Source organism: Columba livia, chromosome 3 (assembly GCF_036013475.1).
Source record: "Columba livia isolate bColLiv1 breed racing homer chromosome 3, bColLiv1.pat.W.v2, whole genome shotgun sequence".
In the NCBI taxonomy this organism is placed as follows: domain Eukaryota; kingdom Metazoa; phylum Chordata; class Aves; order Columbiformes; family Columbidae; genus Columba; species Columba livia.
Genome location: NC_088604.1, coordinates 47,970,926 through 47,987,336, shown reverse-complemented (window position 1 = coordinate 47,987,336; position 16,411 = coordinate 47,970,926). Strand labels below are relative to the sequence as shown.

The 16,411-nt window shown below is 38.7% G+C and overlaps 1 protein-coding gene across 25 annotated transcripts in view; it reads right to left on the bottom strand.

The window, feature by feature from the left end:
* The window catches only part of ARMC2 (armadillo repeat containing 2), a 100,327-nt gene that overhangs the window by 11,166 nt on the left and 72,750 nt on the right, over positions 1-16,411 (bottom strand). For all 25 annotated transcript variants that reach the window (XM_065059655.1, XM_065059638.1, XM_065059641.1 and 22 more), the window contains 3 exons: positions 15,470-15,569; positions 3,781-4,102; positions 2,115-2,237 (listed from right to left, as the gene is read on the bottom strand). In XM_065059655.1, coding sequence (XP_064915727.1) covers positions 2,115-2,237; positions 3,781-4,102; positions 15,470-15,569 — 545 coding nt within the window. The remainder of the gene's footprint in view (positions 1-2,114; positions 2,238-3,780; positions 4,103-15,469; positions 15,570-16,411) is intronic.

Sequence of the window (16,411 nt, the reverse complement as noted above, 5' to 3'; positions counted from 1 at the left end):
GAGAAGGACTTGGGGTGCTGGTTGATGAGAAGCCCAACATGACCCAGCACTGTGCACTTGCAGCCCAGAAAGCCAACTGCATCCCGGGCTGCATCAAAAGCAGCGTGACCAGCAGGTCGAGGGAGATGATTCTCGCCCTGTATTCCACTCCTGTGATACCCTACTTGGAGCACTGCATCCAGCTCTGGGGCATCCAACATAAGCAAGTCTGTTGGAGCAAGTCTAGAGGAGGCCACCAAGATGATCAGAGGGCTGAAGCACCTCTCCTATGAAGACAGGCTGGGAGAGTTGGGGTTCTTCTGCCTGGAGAAGGCCCCATGGAAACCTTTTTGGAGCCTTCCAGTACTTAAGAGGACCCACAAGAAATATGGAGATGGACTTTTTACAAGGGTCTGTGATGACAGGACAATGCGTAATGGATTTAAACTGAAAGAGGGTAGATTCAGATTAGATATAAGGAACAAATTCTTCCCCATTAGGGTGGTGAGGCACTGGAACAGGCTGCCCAGAGAAGCTGTGGATGCTCCATCCCTGGAAGTGTTCAAGGCCAGGTTGGATGGGGCTTTGAGCAACCTGGTCTAGTGGAAGGTGTCCCTGCCCATGGCAGGGGGGTTGGAACTAGATGATCTTAAAGGTTCCTTCCAACCCAAACCATGCTATGACTCTGTGATTTCCTAGGAAGAGCTACCACCATGTAGGTTTTCAGTGCATGGCAAGGGAGCGATGTTACAGAAGTCACATTTGTCAGTCTTCTATGAGTGTGAAGTGAACCACTGAAATCAGTCCATCATATAAAGGACTCAAACCCTTAACCCTTCTGCCACAGAAAAGTGAGAGAAAAAAATATAGCAAAGAGGTTGGCTTTACTCCCATTACTTCTATCTTTGAATGTTGCAGTTCTGAACGTGCCTTGAACTTGTCTTAAAGAGACATCCAAAATGATTTTTTGTTTTTGGGATCCACCCTTGTATCAAACAGCAAGTATTCCTAAAATGTCTCCTGGAGGAAGAAGCCTGCTGGTCTTCTATCAAAAGGCTTTCTCTCTCCTCAGTTCAGGCAGAGGAAAGGTGATAGGACTGGTTCCACATGCTACAATAAAAACAGGAGAGGGAGAGCACACGGGACTGTCAGAGAAGTCATCTGTTTCCACATTTCTCTGACTAGCAATAAGAGACTGCTGGCTTACGGGTGATAAAATGACTCATGACAGAACAGGAGAACTGTTACCCAGAGAGAATATGAGATCTACCAGTCAGAGCACTAGGTTGACAGACAGAATATTAGGAAAAGGTTCTTCCCCCAGAGGGTGGTGGAGCACTGGAGCACCTCCCCAGGGAGGTGTCACGGCCCCAAGCCTGACAGTGTTCAAGAGAGACTGGACAAGGCCCTCAGACACATGGTGTGAACTGTGGGGTTGTCATATGCACGGACATAAATTGGACTCATTGATCCTTGTGTGTCCCTTCCAACTCGGGACATTCTATGATTCTACCTGTTGTGTAAAATTCAGGCTCTATTTCTCTGCGATTTCTTGTCTATTTGGAGAGAAAGGTGTGCAAGACATAGACTCACTGCCCTTTGTATAACATTGAGTCCCAGAATTCAGGTGCAATTCTTACACATCACTGAAATAGAACTATTGTCCATACTGTCAGGGGGGAGAGAATCACACAGCTCTTATACTGCCAATACATTTATAAGCCAGAAACAGTCATAAACCAGATTTTGCAGGTCTACAAGGTACTAAGAAGAAAAAACCTTTCTTACCATACTCTGATAAGTAAAAAGCAACATGATTATTTTGGCTCAGGTGCATGGTTTTTGAACAAGTCTAGCAAAAATTGCTAAACAGAAAACAACATGACAAATTCATTTGGGGAGGAAAACAATGGGTTTTGTCAACAAGCTGACTATTTTCACACAAGTCATAGAATTATATTTCAAAAGAATGAGAAATCATTATAGGAAGAATTTAACCCTATGAACTTCGTATTCCTGCAATATGATACCATAAACCACTATCTGGGTCTTCATTTTCTGTAGTGTCAAAATACAGTATGTATAACTTCCACTTTCAAAAACCTATACAAAAAGTACTGTTTAAAAGTCCTTACTTTCAGCAATGTGTATCTTCTTGTCTTGAACAGCAGAACTCTCCACTTTGTAGTAGGATAAGTTGTTGATTGTTGTTGCAGCATTGATGACCAACTCCTCACAGTCACCAACTGACTTGTATTCTGACAGTGAAAAAAACAAAACAAAACAAAAAAACCCACATATGCATATGTACATACACACGCACATGACTCGAACTTAGCAGTGCATTGTATCTCAGAAGCAAACTGAATCATAGTTTACACGGCCACTATTACAGACACCTATTCTGTTTTTCAGTAACATGGCAGAAGCGAACAGGAACAGCTGATCTAAAAATGCCAATTCAAAGTCATTCCTTCCAACTCTTCAGCTACAGAAATCGTTGTGACTAAGGCAACATAGTTTAAAATCAAGTTAGTTAAGAAATTTTACAGATCCTGTTTGCTGCTTTAAGATGGAACTGAGGAAAGTCCACATGCAGAAATAGGCCTGTGTGACAGACACAGAGAAATACCAAGGACTATTATACTGAAATGTCAGGTACCATTAAAAAAAAAAAAAAGAAGAAAAAAATTAACAATATTTGAAATATTTTCTCTCTTAGAGCTCCTGACAGAATGTTAACAAGTGCAAAATCGCATCAGCAATTCTGAAAGTTGTGCATACTGATTTCTCTGAGGTTTCTGGCCTCAGAAACAAGGAGTGAAGGAAATAAAAGTGGGATAAGCTCATGAGGAGAGAGAACATTTTGTGGTAAACTAACTGATAAAGTGCTCAGAGAGCGGAGGGTGACAGAGAGAAGCTTCGAGGCTTGAAAGCACTTACACAACAATCAAGGCTGTTCCAACCTGGGAATCTCCTACAGGGTTTAAGACAGAACAGACAAAGTTGGGAATCTGCGTTCTCTAATCCCCCATGGCTGGTGGGTAAGACTGGTAAATTAGCATAGCACATAACCAGGTTGACTGCCTTTATGTAATATTTAATGTTCTCATCACATACTAAAATATACTGAGTTCTTTGAGATGTATCTTGTCACCGCTAAACTCTGCTATGGGGAGAGCAGACTGCCCAGCCCTAGCCGGTAATTAGATTTACAAAGGGATCAGTAAAGCAGTAAAGGAACTGCAGTCATAGGCATCTGTTGGGAAGGAAAAGGACATGCCCTTCCACCTGAGAGAGATAAAGACTGAAAGTTTGAAAAAGAAGAAAAAATAAAAGGAAATTTTTTTAGGAGGCTGAAAATTATGGGTGCATGGAAAAAAGGAATACTCAATCCTCAACAGTCACAAAACCTGCAAACCATAAAAACACCAAACACATGTATGTAGCACCTGATAAGAACAGACTTCCCTTATAGATATGAACTCTTACTGAGATGTATTTAAAATAAAATTAGCTTCCTTATGTTTAATGATATCTGCAAATCTTATTACTGAATGAAACATTTTGACATCTTTCCCCAGACATTAAAATGCCAGTACCAAAGCAGCAGTGCTTCCACTGTCTTAAACAGACCTCCTGCATTAAACGGTTTATGAATATCAGCAGCCTGACTTTGTTATTTTAGCAATGAAACCGATTTAGTTATGGCTCAACCTAGGTAAGAAGACCACGTAGAAAAACGCTAAACTCTCCTTACAGACTGAACAAAGATAACACACACAACGTAGATTTTATTACCTAGAACTGTAACAAGTAATTCTACAATGCGAGGGGCAGCTGCCAGAGCTGCTCCTACACTGGGATGAATGGAGAGATTGGCCAGCACTCTTATCAGTTTTATCAGAACATCTTCTGCTTCTGAAGGATGCTTTGGGTGTTTTCTTTCTTCCCCTCCTCCTTCATGGTACGATTTCTGTGCATCCAAATCAAGTTCATGGTAGGTTTGGAATAATGATATCAAGGTGTTAACACTTCCTCGTTCTTTAAAAAACTGCTCACGGGCCTGGTTATTCTTTTCTGTTAAATTACCAAGAATGAAGATGATACGGATAACCAAATCCTGCAATAAAAGAAATAAACCGTATTACACAGAAAACATCAAAAGCTATTAGCTGCTTAGAAAGAAGATAATACTTAATTTGCTTCACAATTCAGTTAATAGCAGGTCGAGAACAACTGAAGGAATGCCAAATACAGCAACTAGAAATAATTTCTTATGTTACTATTTTTCCTAACCTGGTTTACAAAAGAAATCAAAAACATCTGACAGAACTAGTATAGCATTGGGGTAATTACTAATGGGATATACTTAGTATAGGTCATCTATTTTTACCAATCCCATAGTAATCTTAAAACAGCACTTTATATAACTAGAATAATCATATGGGCCAGAGCTTACTAATCTTTCAAGTAAGCAAATGTCAGTTGTGATGGCTCAAGACCACCACTTCCCCTGCCGCTCCAGGACTCTTACCCACTGCAGAGGTTAACGAAACGACTTTCCCTTTGATTTGTTACTGTTAAATCCATGTTAACTCTTACTCATTTCCTTGATAAGTCCAACTGCTTATAGAGAGCTGAATTGTTTGTTCCAGATTTTTACCAGAAATGTAATTTTAACTGACCAGCCTGGTGTTTGTTGGTTTTTCTGTTGTTTTTTGTTTTCAAGTTCCTCCTCTTTCTCCTTTTAAAGACAGGTAGGTGCCCTACAGCCTTGCCATCCTACAGAACTTTTCGAGAATCCCAGAGACATTACCCCTTTCTGTCCTCTTGTAAACACCAAAGGGTAAATTTCATCAGGCCTGGCTGGTTTGAAGACACTTAAATATGCTGCTGCTCATTTGTTAGTGATAAAGAATGCAGGCTGAAATAGAGATTAATCATTTGACCATACTTAACCCTTTCAGAAAAAGAAGAAAAGCCATGCCACACTTCACTATTCACAGTGGTATCTGTCAATAATTTTAATCTTCTGAACACTGCAGTAATTATTTCCTTATTGTCTTCTCACTATTAATGCACTATAGAAAGTTGATTTGTTTCTTTTTATGTCTCTTTCTAGTTTGATCTCATTTTGTGCCTTTTTTTTTCTGATTCTGATATTACATGTTCTTGCTACGCTTTTATTCTTATCATTGCTAAATTAGACCTACTTTCTATTTCTATACGGTATCTGGAGATCTTATGATTCAACCAAGGTGCTCTCTTAAAGCACTTTCCATCCCTGCTCTTTAGTGGGATATAGAATTACACCCTCTTGTTGCTTCGTTTTGCACATACTGAGAAATAGCCTTTTTTTGGCAGGACTAGTGGACCCTAACTGAATGGTATGCAACCACATCCCCATCTTTTTCTTACCCACCTGTATGGAAGAAGAAAAAAATAAATTCTGAAAGTCTGAGCTAACCCAGGTATAAACTAATTAAAACACTGACCTCTGTCACTTGCATCAAAACCAACTCACTTCCAAAAAGAGAAGTACGTAGCTTTATCTTAAGAGTACAGGAAAAGCAACAGCGTTTCTTCAAGTACCACACAGCCATCTACCCTTAGCTGCTCAATTACCATACTTGCACTCACCTAGAATTTTGCTAAACAATTTACATGCTGTTCTATTTCAAACAGTTATATTCACAGATATTCTAAACCTCCCTGGTATTAATAACATAAGTTAACCAGGCAAAGTACAACTTGTCGAAGTATAGAAACTAATATTGAAGGGGAAAAAAAAACATGTGTAAGCAGTGAACCCTTCTTTCAAACATCCCTTCATCAATAAGTTCCAAGTCTTAAGCCTCTGCCACAAGACATTGGCAATAGCAACCTTTCAGGGTCAAGATGATGAATGTTATCCCTGAATATGAGAAGCAGGCAGTGTTCTAGGCAAGGAATAGGTTCTCGCATCTATGTATTTAATATGAACACTCTGCAGGACCCACTTTTTTATTTAACGAGGCATCATATTTTTGCTTGTATCTAAATGTCATCAAGACCATTTATTACAATCATTCTTAGTGATTAACCGCTAAAAGCTTTCACCTTTGCTGGCACAACCCCCAATTCACAAAGGCTGTAAGAATTTGAAACAAACAACTGATGAATCAGAAGAGAGAACTGAAAAGAGCAGGCAGTCTAGTTTGACTTGTTTATATTGACTTTCTAATTTTGGGCAAAACAGTATCAGCCCAGCAACAGCCGTACCCAATGGGAACACAGACAAACAGGTACCTACAGCAATCAACTGGTATTTTGAGAAGTGTGATCTCAGCTGTGCTTTCCACCTCCAGGCTAGCAAAACCAACTTAGAAAATACTTCCTTTTAGCTAAGCGCATCCGGTTTTAATAGCACATTACCCAAGTTTCATTATCTTTCAGTGAAAGTTTAACTAGCAGAGTCAAAGAGAAAAGCTGGTACAGCTCCTCCTGAGTAGCATAATACTCAGAGGGTTCATATTATTTTTTGCTATATTTTTAAAAAATCTTCATAGGTTAAGCACTGACAGAATAAGAAACACCAGTTGCATAAAGAAACACATGTAAAAATGAATGGCATTTTGAAACTGCTTGCAAGACTAAACCTGTACAAGGCTCACGGGCCTTTCTGTACATAACAAAAAAAACCCAGTATAATAAATGAGATTATACATCTCCAAATGTTTGCAGTATTAATGCATATGGCATTTCAGACATTCTTGCACACTTACAGAAAAATTACTAGTCATTTATATATGCTTTGTATAATATGGAGGTTTTAACACTAAAGACGAATTAAAGATAGGAATTACACTCAATTATTTCATCTTTCCACAATGAGGTGTCCATGTGAGACATGCTGTCCACAGTGTGTACCCAAACCTGATTGGAAGGTTATATAGGAGACCACACAGCTTCAATTATACAAACAAATTTGACGAAACATATCAAGAAAAGCTGAAAAGAAGAACTGATTTTTGTCTTTGCTTCTTCAGTCTACAAAGAGACTGCTAAAGGAGTTAATGGCACCACATATTCCACCAGCATTTAACTGTTATTTTCTGACAACCAGAACCATATATGTTTGATCACTGTTGGGAAAGATTCCTTTGCTTATCTACTTGTAAAAATCTATTCCTTGCACTGTCCCAGCACCAAAGGTACCCAGTGTACTTGCTGAGTCGCAGAACTTGACAGCAGTTTATCTTGACAATTTAAAAATACCTGCCTTTCAGTGTAAAGCATGATAAACAGACGTACAAATAGTACAGGTTTACTTATCAGAAAGAATGGAAAGCCAATTAGGTCAGTAATTTCAAAGGAAAGCAAGATAAATAAGGGAGTCCGTTCTAGAGCTTGTACATATTGGCCAAGTACCTGATGTCAGTCTATTTGGTATCTGGACCCTCAGAAGGGGAAGGATAGGATGAAAAAAATTTAAAAAATAATAATAAAAATACAGATGCCAGCAGCTGGGTTCCTATTGAATCTCCAGCTGTTAAATGAAATGTGGTCCCCATGTTACATAAACTTCACTGGAGGCAGCCAAAATTCTACCACCCATCCAGCAGTATGAACTGCTTCTAGGGCTCATTCAACTCTCACACCTCACTTCCAAATTTGTATTTCTGCTTTATTGTGTACCTTGGAAAGAAAATGTAAGACTTTCATTTGCAGGGTAATCAGAGTAATCATGCTATCCTGGAGCTAATCTCTTCCAAACACAGTAAGGATTCACCTAGAGGTGACATTCTGGCTGTGAAAATCCCTGCTTAAACCCAGAAATAACAAATGGTCCAAAAGGAAAATTGACTTAAAGAAGAAATAAGGGGGAGGGGGAGGAGGGATGTGTGTATGGAAGAATCCAATCCCTAACATTCTGTGATTCTGTGAATACCCTTGAAGTATCAAAAGCAAATGAAGAAGTTTTTGACTGAGGGACCTGAAACAAGGAGCAGAGAAGCTTTGCCACAGTCACAGCAGGGAGTACTTTGTCAGTAAAGAGCGAACCTCCTTCCCCTGCAAATATAAATGCGTTTGAGGAGAAAGAGAAGCCATTAGAACAATGTGCTTATATTTATGTGTATCACACACCACAGGACCCTACCCAATAATTTCTACATCCAAAAATCTGATCTGTTTAGGTAATCTTTTCAGAAAAGGGTTCATTTGCACCTAGTGACTTTTAGCAATGAAGAACTCATACCCTGAGGTTGTTTGTAAAAATCTGGGAAAAGTAACGAAGAGAAGCAAGCCCATTGTCACCAGAACAACATCTGATGAAAAGCAGTTTACGCTCTCTCATGAAAAACATTTCAGAAATCATGAACTGAAAATAAAAGTTGAAAATTGTATCCTCCATGGTATTGTTTCAGTGCTTACTGATCTTCCTGGTTAAAACCTGTATTGTTATTACTAGTTTAAATCTGTACAGCTTCAGACACTATATCTTATCATCTCTTTTGCTAAAGAATGGTCTGCTAACAGAAATGTCTTCCTTGTGCAGATACTATTAATAGCCAACTTGCTAAACTTGCTAATGGTCTGACCTTTGTCACTGACAAATTAATTTGCTTAACCTTGGGTTGTTTGGGTTTTTTTAAACTCTAATCATTCTTTTAGCTCTTTTTAGAGCTGTTCTCGAGCTTTCAGCATCTTTTGTAGAAATGAATACCAAGAAATAAGGCAAAATATTTTAGTGACAGTTTCTGTCACACCAGGCAGTAATACCTTCATATTATTCCTATCTGATAATCTAACGCTTATCTATCCAGTAATTACATTCACTCTCTTGTATCTTTTGATACACCAGAATGGCAGGTTTCTATATGATACATGCCAATGGTTGACTACAAACTTTGAGATCTACATTCCTGATAACTTTATATTCAGAGTATGTATCACACATTTTGCACATTCCCTACCACATTTACCTTTTGAGACCAAAAAAAAAACCCCAAAAAAACACAGTATTAGGAAGATGCAAATACACTATCAGCTCAGCATACTGTCAGAAATCATACTGTATGGAAAGAGTGCTTATTCAGATTTATCAGCAGAGAAATTCCTTCAGAGTTCCCAGAATATCCTAAAATGGATACTTCCTTTCTTGAAATAAATGTTAATTCAGGGAGAACAAATGATCCATTATGAATATGTATGTGCACACACAAACACAGGAGAAGAATCTTATATATGGGTTCTTTAATGGTCAATATCCCCTTACAGTTTTTTTTAATTGTTCAAGGTACTATTATACTGCTGGGCTAGAGGGGGGAGGAATACAACTGAAAATATGTATTTGTAAATATAAGAGAAAGGAACCACAACATGATCTATGCAAGTTCTTCAAAGGGTCACCCTGACAAGCATTTCAGCAGCAGTGGTGGCAGGAATGGCACCCACTCTCCTCTCCAGTCAGTTTGGTTCCTCTCTTGTATTGTTTCCCCACTATATGTGAACAAGGAAATGCTTATGTGGCTGTTCAACAAACCAGACTGGAAAGCAATGCAGGTGATAACCCAGCAAAGGACTGGGGTTCTTTTTTTCAGTTTCTAAGGAAAGTGGATTAGTTCTGTGACCTGACATATCACGCAGTCACACAAACAGCTGTCCCCAGCCCCAAAGAAGGATGGCACAGAAAGGAAAAGTGAGTTAGCAAAACACAAAGAACACTTATGTCAGCACTGATGACCATTTACTTCTTCAGAGGCAAGTTGTGGATACAGAAACTCACCACCATACCCAATTAAAATAATAATAATAAAAAAAATATTCCATGTCTTATAAGACTATGATGCTACTGAGCAGAGTATCAATAATACTCTCAAAGCATTAAAGAGGCAGGCATGTATATTTAAACTGAATACAACTGCAGCATCAGACTCTGTTGCTAAGTGCCTGTGGTTGCTTTGGGGTATTACATGACTTATGTGACTGACTGAAAGAGTCAAATAGTGGGTTCCTGGGAACTCACCACAGAATTCTCCATAAGCCAGCCAAAAAACAGTCGGGAAGGCCAGTCATTGCATGCAGATAAGCCTTTGTCTAATAAATAAAGCCAGAAACAAAGTGGAGATATTATCTGCATTTACAGGCCCCCACTGAGACAATCTTCCTCACTGCAGCAATCCTAAGAGCAAAAAAGGACATGCGACAGCCCTAAAAATGAGTCTTTTTCTTGGAGGGAGACAAGAAATAGTCTCACAAGCAGAAGCCTGATTGCTCACAGAAGAGTATAAAGTGATTTGGGACCCGCTACCTGGCAGATGCATTTGGGAAGAAAGCTGGGCAGGTCCAGGCACGGTGAATCCAATAAATGCGGCCATCTCCTTAGAGAAGATGGCAAAGCAATATCAGTCTATTCTTCATTTAATAAATTGTTTCTGACAAACTGACTGTATAATAAAACAGGTAAAGCAGCATGCAAATTAAAATTGTAAACTAGTGCAGTTCTACTAGCTGATGCAAGAGATGCAAAAATAATAAATCTTTTCAAATGTATCAGGACCAGGAAGTTTGCCAGAATCTGCAGAACTGCTTAATGATCAGGATAAACCAGGAGCATTCAGAGAAGAACATGCCACTGCAGAGAAGCTAAATGAGTTCTCTGCATTGCTTCATGACCACCATGAAAGCAACTGGGGAGATCTCAATGCTACAGCCTCCTCCGGGGAAGACTCATCACACGATCTGCCCAAAACTGAAGTGATCACAAACAATTTTAAGGCACCAACTGACAAAACAAACAGTAACAAATCATTGGCCCTGGATAATCACCCAGCAGTTCTAAAAGAACTAATGACTTAAATAACAGTGATGTGCAACCTCTCAAAACTGCCTTGATTGCCTAATGACTGGAAGGGTAACAAACATGAAATCTATTTCTAGAAAAAGATCCAAGTGAGATTCATGCCTGGCGTCTGTACCAAACAAATTTGAAGAAAACATAAAAAATAACAATAAAATTAGTGGACTGCCGGAGCAAACAGTTTTAAGACTTCTAAGACCTCACCCAGTTCCTGAGTTCTTTGAATGGACAGACAACCATGAGTAAAGGAGACCCATTGGATCTCACCCATATGGCTTTCCAGGAGACTTCTGACAAAGCCACTCACCAAAATCCTAGTGAAACTAAGCAGTCATGATGTAAGGGAGAATGTCCCAGTGTGCACAAATGACTAAAGGATGGAAGATAGAGTAAAGCAGCAGTTCCTGCCATGGCAGAAGATGACCAGTGGAGTTCTACAGGGTTCTGTGCTGGGAACTGTTGCCTTCAATTTCTCCATGAACAACATAGTAAAGTGGGTGACAGCAGTGATATGGAAGAGTTTGCTGATGACTCTAAGATATTCAAATTAGCAAAGATGAACACTGACTGAAAAGCAGAAAATGGATTTGTTGTCAACTGGTAATAAAATTGCAGATGAAATTTAAATGCAGATAAGCATGAAATGATCCATGTGGGAAAAGCACAGAACAGCCACCCTTTCATGTATAAAGTTAGAGCTTTTGAACAACCATAACCACTTGGAGAGCAACCTCAGGGTAAATGAGAGGTTCCTTATGAGGGTTTAATGCTTACAGGAGGTCAAGAAAGCAAACAAAATTTGGGGAATTCCTGGGAAATAAACTTATGCAGGAACACAAGTCTATGATATTGCCACATCTTAACTTCCATTTTCTGTTCTCCTTATCTCAGAAAAAGATACAGGACATGGGACTATAAAAACCTCTGAAAAAAGCAACATAGATGCACAATGTAGGGAGTAGCCTCTATATCAAAAAGGACCAAACAAGCACGGACTCTTAAGTAAGCAAGGACTCTTCAGCCTGGAAAAGTCAGAACTCAAAGAGGGATTAAATATTCACCAACTTCTCAATATAAGAACCAGAAAGAATCAAATAAAGATAGTAAAGGCCAAATTAAAAACAAGCAAAAGGAATTATTTGTGCAATGGGCAGTTGCTACGGCAACTCCTTGCCAATGGATGTTTAAGATGTTAGAAGTTTATGTGGGATAGAGGGAAGACTGTAGAAATTTCATGGGAAAAGAAGTCCACTGAGGTTTATTTCATACACAGAGAACCACAGCTGGCTGAGGAAGTTTCCAAACTGGAAAGAGCCGAAGGTTTGGTGGGTATATGCAGGAAGTATCATATTTGCTTGCTATGTTTTAACTGTTCTCTCGGCCTCTGATTTTCATCACTGCTGAGTATGGACGGTCACCTTGATGAAACTTTCATGTGACCCAGCATGACTATTCTTTTGCTAAATAGGCAATTGCTGCATCCAGCGATGCTGTGATGTCAGATACTTAACAGATGTTTTCTAATTAAAAAGGCAGGCTACACAAGTATAAAGGGACTTTTGTATACAACAGGTACAAGATTTCTTCTATGCAAATGTCGGTACCACACCTTGTGTTTGCACACTTAAGATTGAAAACAAGACTCCTCATTGTACACCAATAAAAGTTGACACAGAAGCTGGCAGGGCAGAAGCTACTGCCCGATTCAGGCAATTTCAGTGCTCCAAAAGCATGGCATCCTTGTGACTTATGACATTAGCCATAGCTTGAGAAAGTCATCCTTTATATAGCTTATCTGAAAAGCTTAGAGATGATGATGATCTGGGAGCGGGGAACAGCATCATGTTAAAAGATTTCTGGAGACAGGCAAAAGACTATAATGCTGACTAGAAACAGAAGCACTCACAGCTCATCCTGCAATGTGGAAGCTCTACAAGAACACTTCTGACACCTTTTGCAGCATGTGGCAGCCACCAAGGACATTTGGTAACTCCACAAAAGCTCGCTCCAAAACCAACTATGAGTAAAGCCCAACAGAACACGTACTTCAGATGTAGAGAAAAGCACTGTCGAATTCCCCAGTCCTACCTTGCAGATCCAGCTTTTCCAATCTTCTGTAGTCTCCTTACCTAAGACTATAACACATGGAATTTAGCAAGTCTTGCCAACTCAATTTCCCCAAAAGTCTTTCTCACATAATTAAATTACGATTCTCCCATTCCCTCTGACTCTTTTTACCCAAGAGAGAAAAAGAGCTGAGGGGAAAAAACAAAGGAAAGAGCCGAACCTGCATGTGGTGAGAAGAACAGACTATTTGAGTGGCGGCTGTGGAATTCAGTGTGTGGTGTGGGAGCAAGTCATTAATCCTATGTCCAGTGCTCACATTTTTATTTTCACAATATTTAACGCTTATTTTAAAAGTCACAGTTATGAAAGCACCTGAGAAAGTCTGAATGCTGGTTTTCTTTTAGTTTTTCCTGCAGTATGTTTCTAGGTGCCATGGCTGATAGTTATAAAACCCAACCCCACGAACTTTGCAACCTCAAAGTTCAGAAAACACACTTCCTTTCTTAATGTATTAATTCTTAGTCCTGATGACTTTTAATTATTTGAATTAATAATACTGATCTATCCTCCTCTTGGCTGCTTCTTCCCACGGCAGACAATTTTATTCACACTGCTGTTACTTGTTTTGTTTTCAACAGATACCAACTCACGCTATAACTCACTAGCTGTCAGCATTTTAAAAGAAAGATTAGCAGTGCCAACTGCACCTCAGGAAAAACATTTGCACTCCTCCTTACAGCTCAAGTGTTTATTATATATTACAGAAAAAGTCGTACATTACATTATCCATGTCCCTCTTCTTGTTTCTGCAGGGCTTCACTATGCTGACAGCTGACAGTTGCATGCTTGTTTAAAAACTGCAGTAAGAAATAATTATTCTGAAGAAACTGCATATACAATCATCACAACATAATAACTTTTTCATTACACAAGCTATTTCTTTACTAATTTGTATTTTGATGAAACAACTGACAGTTTAACACAAAAAGCAATACTAATCTGGTGAAGAAAGATGTATTTTAGGACCACTTAATAAAGTAGACAGAGAAGAAGCTAAACTCTGAACGCTACCTGACAACAAACAATTTGAATTTGTATATGAGCCTATAATTCATTATGACACAAAGCTATTATCTCAAGAGCCTATAAAAGTTCCCCTTAAAATTACTGATGAAGACTGAGACGAAGACGGTACTCAATTTAAGCTCCTTACTCCCAGTCCCATTATTTTTTGAGTTTTTAATACAGTGCTCACACAGAAAAGTAACTATAAATCTAATAAAATAGCATGCCTTTGATATTTCTTATATTATTTACATACCATTTACATAGCATTTTACTAAGGTGTCTTTGAAGAGTGTACAATGCAAGAGCAGCCTGAACCTAGAAATACTCAGATATGCTGCAGAAGTGTTAATCAACAGACATTTAGAAAAACAGAAACAACTTAATCTTTGTTCCTCTTCCATGTGTATTATCGCAGAAAACAGGGAGGCAGGTAAACAGGACAGGGATTAATTATTTTTGTATTTGGCAAGAGAAAGAGTAGACTGTTCAGCACAGCTATCTGGTTACCTTCATTGACTGCTTTTAACAACAGCAGCACAAAAGAACCTCCTTCCAACAATTATCTAGGAATTACTAACCCTGGGATAAATTCTGTAGGATAACTAAATGTCTTCCAACTAGTTTAGATGCTGAAGCAACCAAGAAAGATCCTTACATTTAAGAATAATCTTAATGTGATTTAATGTTGTATGTTTTGAAACCTCGTTCCACCTTTGAACATTTATGCATTACATACAAATTAGCTTCTTTAGTCTTACCTGGCAACAGAGCTGAGTAATTTCCCATACATGGGGCACCCCACTCTTACCAACGTGGCAAACTTCCAAACTGTGATCCCACACCAAACTCCCGTAGCCTTCCAGTGCTCCGGTAAACGCAGGAAAGATCACTGTGCTATAGCAGGACACTACAGCAACGCCTGACCCTTGAAGTTCTAATTTAGTTGACAGCAACTATACTCTTAGAATTTTACCTTGTAATATGAAGCATTTTGACAAACTCTAAACACTTACTTCTAGGTGAGTGTTCCAAATGCAGTATTCTAGGCATACAGTTTTCTCTGGCAGGGGAGAGATACATTCTGATATCTTATGCAGTTATCAAGGAACAAACTTACCCCTGCTTTCAAATTGCTTAACTCTGGAAAATGCACACTTCTAGGCAGGAGAAATCCCAACAATTTCCTACTATTAAATATTCTGATAAACTATTTGCTTTAAAAAAGTGTTTTTTAAACCTAAGAAAAACAACTACTCAAGGGACTGTTTCTACACATGCAAAAGGGTAGACAAGTTAATCAACTCTCTGTCCTTTGAATTACTTTGAGTTTTTAATCTAAATTATTTCATTTCCATCATTTACTATAATACTTAGAAATGTTGTCAACCATTTAAAATTTTTATTTGGTAAACGCATAAAAGTAGGTCACTGAAAACAAGCTTATACACAATAATACACAGACACATCAGAGGATTAACATATAAAAATCAAGAGATAAAAAAAACTGACCTGCTGCTTCTGGTATTTGTTTAGTAGAGCTAAAAATAACATGTAACATCTGGAGCAGTCTGCTAAAGCTGCACAGAAGTCATCATAGGATGAAAGTTTGCTACAAAGGTACAAAAATAAAACATAAATGAATGAAAGTACTTTTTTCCACAACAGATTATTTTTTTAAGTCACTCTGCTTTTGACTCTCAGAGCTGTGTTTTCCAACAAATGAAACTCATGCCAATACTTTGACTCCTAGTAGAGGCATACGCAGTTAAATAAGAGCACAACAGACGCCCAGCTATCCTTGCCACAGTGAATTACGGGAAGACACAAACATAAGGAGCTTCCCAACCTGCTTGCCATATGGGCACAGTATGCTAACTCTAGCACTTCTTAGCGTTCAATGGGAGAAGTGTAATTTCAAGATGGCATGGGAAGTCAGACAGGAGTGGAAATGAAGGGTCCCCTCCTAATGCAACAGCAGCAACAGAACACGTCTCTCACCAGCAAAAATAATGGAGAAGACGTCTCCTTGCGGTCACGGTTTTACCTCTGTCTGTTCCCTAAACGGCTGCTCCAGTCCTACACTGCTCACCTGGACCATTACAAAAATAGGGAACTGGACATGCTTTGGCCATACCAGAAATACTGCAATAACAGAATAAATGAGGATAAATTATTATTTCCCATGTAGTCAAAGCCTGCAAATATCTGTCTTGAGGTTCGATTACAACAACTGCAGCGAGACTTACAGACTTGGAGAAATGAATAATATGAACAGTTTGAAAATATTCTCTACAAAGATGCTGCCTAAAGTTACTGAGAGAAAATAATAACAATTTTACATTACTAGAAGATAAAATTCAAATTTGTGCTCTGTGCTGCATAGTATGATTTTCTTTTGTTTTGTTTTTTGTGACTGCAATTTCCAGGAAGCTAATTAAATTGATTTTATGG